Consider the following 4,145-nt stretch of genomic DNA (forward strand, 5'->3'; position numbering starts at 1 on the left):
AAAAAAAAAAAAAAAAACTTCTAATGAATAAATGTTATTTTATTCAGTCTAAAAGATGTAATGATAACTTTTAAGACTCAATTAGGATCATAAGAGTCCAAAGAGCCAGGAATTGGTCCACTTTTATTTTATATTTGTTAATGACTATTTATTAATCTGTCTGATTAGATTTCCACATATCCAAGTAAATCCAACATCTTAATAGCAACAAGATTCCACAACCGTACGTGAAGGACTCAATTCCTATCGGTCATGGTCTCAAGTATGAAAAGTGGACATGGAAGTGGAAAAATATGCAAATTAAGGCCCTTTGTCAAGTCTGAACATGAGAAATTCCAATGCTCATGATAGCATCCAAGTCCACGTTGCCCACAAATATTGGAGTTATTAACTACAAAAATAGAGAACAAAGAGAAATGACGACCAATATAGCAGGATATAAAAGTGAAAAACATCTCCTCCAGGTAAACCTTTTAAACATAGAAAAGCACCAAGAGCTAAAGGGATACCGGATTTTAGGACATCGGAAGGTGTTTTACAGTAAGTAAGCCACACAGTTCTAAGGAGAAAACAGTAAGAAATAAAACGTAATGCACTGAAAAATGGACAACTACTCCAGTCCCCAAGTACCCAAACAATGGAAGACCTTAGCCCCCTTATAGAGGAGTGATTAATCTAGACCAGCAAGAGGCCCGCATAATCTTTAAGACTCAAAGAGTAAGAAACCAACCTCAAATTGTTCCAAGGTAGAGTAATCTCCATTAGCCAGCTTCTTCCTTACAGTGCTAAAGTCCATTGGTTGCTTAACCACGTCGTGATAGTCAGGAAGCTGCAAGAACCAGCAGCACAAGCACAAACTCCATTCAACATGTCTCATGAACATAATATAAATCTCATGAGTTGAAAAGCAGGAAGGAACAAACAGCATCTGTGTTTTACCTCTTCGGGATCAACAGGCTCTGCATAAACACCATATGTGTCTTTCCTACAGCATTCAACAATAGGGAGCCTCTTAGATTTACAATGGAAGGAACCACATCAGATGTATATAGACAGACATTCTAACACACAATCACGCACACAGACGGAGAGAGAGGGGCTTACCTTTGAAGCTTATCTAGAATTAGCTCCAATGATTTCTTGTCTGGTAACGGTAACGGAAGCCCAGATGAAGAACCAGATAGAGAACCTGATCAAATTGAAGAAAAAAGAACTCCAATAACCAAACCAAACCAAACTAAACCGCACCCAAAAAAAAAAAAAAAGATTCAGAGTTATTAGAACTAACCCAGAACAGAGCCCATTCCTTTGGTATCCGAATATCGCCTTCCTTCCTGTTAAAATCCAATGAAAGGCCAACCGCTTAGGAAAAAGAGCTAAGATCAATAATCCCTACTAGTAAACTGGTAATCTATACTTAGCTATATGTATTATAATGGAGAAAGTGATAGAGAAAGAGACAGAGGAAGGGAGTAGACAATAGATGAGGAAGACAAGAGGAGACAGTAAAGAAAAGTGAAGCGTGACCAGATTCTGTGGGGATTACTTGACAGTTGACCCGACAGTTACAATCAAGGACACGCGACAGAGTGAGTATTATAGAAGTAAACGCAATTAGAAAAATCTGAAAAAAAATTCGAATGATGTAGAGATCGGCTGAGCTGGACACTGTGAACGAGAGAGACATCCACACTTCTCACACCCAGGACCCCAATCTTTGTAGATTCTCTTCTGCCATTACTGCTTTCGCCGCAGCTGCTATTACTGCTACTACTTAACAGTTAGTTGTAGCAGTGAATTGGTGGTCGCAGTATTGAATACCTTCTTCCGATGATCAGATCCAATGGAGTGAGCATCATCTTCTTCATCACAATCGGCATCATCACCTTCGCCTTCATCGTAACAGCCATCATCACCTTCACCGTCGATCTTCCGCTTCTTGAAGGGCTTATTACCGTCTCCGTTATCGGAGGACGAAGCAGACGCGTGGGCCACGTTTTCTTCTGTCCGAGTCAGGGTGGGTGAGGAGTCAACACCACCACTACCACCACCACCACCAAAACCGGCTTTATGTGGTAGCTTCAGGACCAACTTCAACTTCTTCTCTTTTCTCTCATCGTCGTCGTCTTCCTCTTCATCGTCCTCGTAGAAATCGTCGTGATAAGTGGGATTCCGACGCCGGAGACTGCGACGCAACTCATTTTCCGATGGTCTATCAGGAGAACTCCGTCGGAATCCTCCTCGGCGGCCGAGATCGGACTTCGATGGTCTGCCTTTCTTCTTCCTCGTGATCTTACTCTGACCCATCGTTGATCCTTTTTCCCTTCCGAACCACCTCTGTCTCGTTCTTTGTCCTTTGGTCTGTCTCTTCTTTTACGCCATTTTTTTTTTCTTTCTTTTCCTTTCGATGGGCTTTCTCAGAGTTCACTTTTGGTTCCGAATCTATTTCCGAACCTAAGGCTTGGGTGACGAGGCTTTAGCTTCGAAATTTCTGGGAATATCTTATGATTGTTTCTCCGTGAAATACGGCGACGGCGTCAGTGAATTGACGGCGTTTCATTCGAACAAAGGAAAGTGTTTGGGGGTAGGAGTTAGGAGTAGGACAGGGACGGCCTTCTCTCCAAGTGGCACCGTTTAAGCTGTACGGCTATAATGCGTGAGATTTGAGATTTGTTTTCGTCAGGTTGACTTTTTTGTCTGAACTTAAAAGATTTTTTTTTTTTTTTGAGACAATATAAATTTGCAAGAGAATTTGATTGGGCTTGGGTCCGCCGAGGTCTGGAAGCCCACCTGGTACTGGGCTTGGGTCTGCTAAAATCTGGAGGCCCACCCAGGGGTAGAAAAACTCACGTTGTCCTTTTTTTGGAGTTTTGGGGTTTCAACTTTCACGGTGGTGGTAGCGTGGAGTGGGTGGAGTGAGAGGGTCATAAAAGCTTTATTCAAATCTCAAGGAGCCTGGGAACCAGGACTGTGGGCCCCACCTAATGGATCCCAGCCAAACCAATGGAAAGAAATTTGGGGGCAGTGGGGGACCATTAACCATAGGTGCTGTAGCTTGCCCATAAACTATGCACGTTAAGGCTGCTGGGAGTTGGGATTTTGTAACTTTCGTTATTTGGGGTGTGGCGTGTAAATTGTGATGTAATTGTGGGTTGTCGTATGTAGAATTTGGATCAATCGCGTGGATGGGAGGGTGTCGAGGCAGGTCGGGCTGCCATATTTCATTGGAACAGTTTTGCTACAAACACAGGGTATGCAATGACCATTGTACCTCTTTTAGAGAAAGTACTATTACATTCTCATTCTATGGGAAGAAAATTATTTAATAAAAATTAAGAAAAAAAACTAATTTTTAGTTTTTCAGTTCGAGTAGTTAGAGTTAGGTTGCATTTGGTAATATTTCAGAAAACATGTTTTTAGAGTTTTCTTGTTCTATGAGAACAAAAAAATTGAATAAAGCGTTTGATGCATTTATGATGTTTTCGTTTTTTTTTTAAACAAAATATGAAAAAATAAATGATAGAAATAACTCAAATGAGAATTGACGGAATGACAAAAGGTAGTTTTGTCGCTTTAGTTTCGTTAAAAAAAAAAAAAAAAGCATTTTGATACATAGATTAAAAATTATGTTTTTAATACGAAATGTCGTTTTCAAATATAGCCTTAGATTTCAGGCTATATAAATACAGTTTCTATTTCGTTTTAGATTACACACATTAGAGAAACATCTAAATACTGACCTAATGTCCAAAAGGAGAGTATAGATATCTCATGACAAATTCTCATTTTTTTTCCTCAAGCCATACGATCAGATTTTGGCAATCAAATCTAAATCTCTTGTTTTTTGCAAACTTCTTGGGTGGCGCTGCCATACGGCCCATGACTTTGGCTGCATGATGATGTGAATGCAGCCTCTAAAAGTATTACTGGGTCGCATGGTTCAATACTGTATCAATATAATGGTATGTGTAAATTATTTGAAAAAAAAAAGGGTAAAATTGTTTAATTACAATTAAAACTGGCCAATCTAGATCCATATCAGATTGGTATCGATAAAGACTGATACCAATACCGTGCCTTATACTGTGGACTTGAACCATGCTTGGTTGTACTGAGTGTTTCTAAAAAAAAAAAAAAAAAAAAAA

General features: G+C 39.8%; 1 protein-coding gene across 1 annotated transcript in view; it reads right to left on the reverse strand.

Moving 5' to 3' along the window:
• Positions 1 to 2,412, reverse strand: part of LOC122059644 — a 10,071-nt gene extending 7,659 nt beyond the window's left edge. Inside the window, exons 1-5 of the mRNA XM_042622567.1 lie at positions 1,822 to 2,412; positions 1,289 to 1,334; positions 1,105 to 1,189; positions 940 to 985; positions 731 to 829 (exon numbers count right to left, since the gene is read on the reverse strand). Of these exons, the coding sequence (XP_042478501.1) occupies positions 731 to 829; positions 940 to 985; positions 1,105 to 1,189; positions 1,289 to 1,334; positions 1,822 to 2,307 (762 nt within the window). The 5' untranslated portion in view covers positions 2,308 to 2,412. The remainder of the gene's footprint in view (positions 1 to 730; positions 830 to 939; positions 986 to 1,104; positions 1,190 to 1,288; positions 1,335 to 1,821) is intronic.
• Positions 2,413 to 4,145: the final 1,733 nt, after the last annotated feature.

This window comes from Macadamia integrifolia, chromosome 13, assembly GCF_013358625.1.
Source record: "Macadamia integrifolia cultivar HAES 741 chromosome 13, SCU_Mint_v3, whole genome shotgun sequence".
NCBI lineage: Eukaryota > Viridiplantae > Streptophyta > Magnoliopsida > Proteales > Proteaceae > Macadamia > Macadamia integrifolia.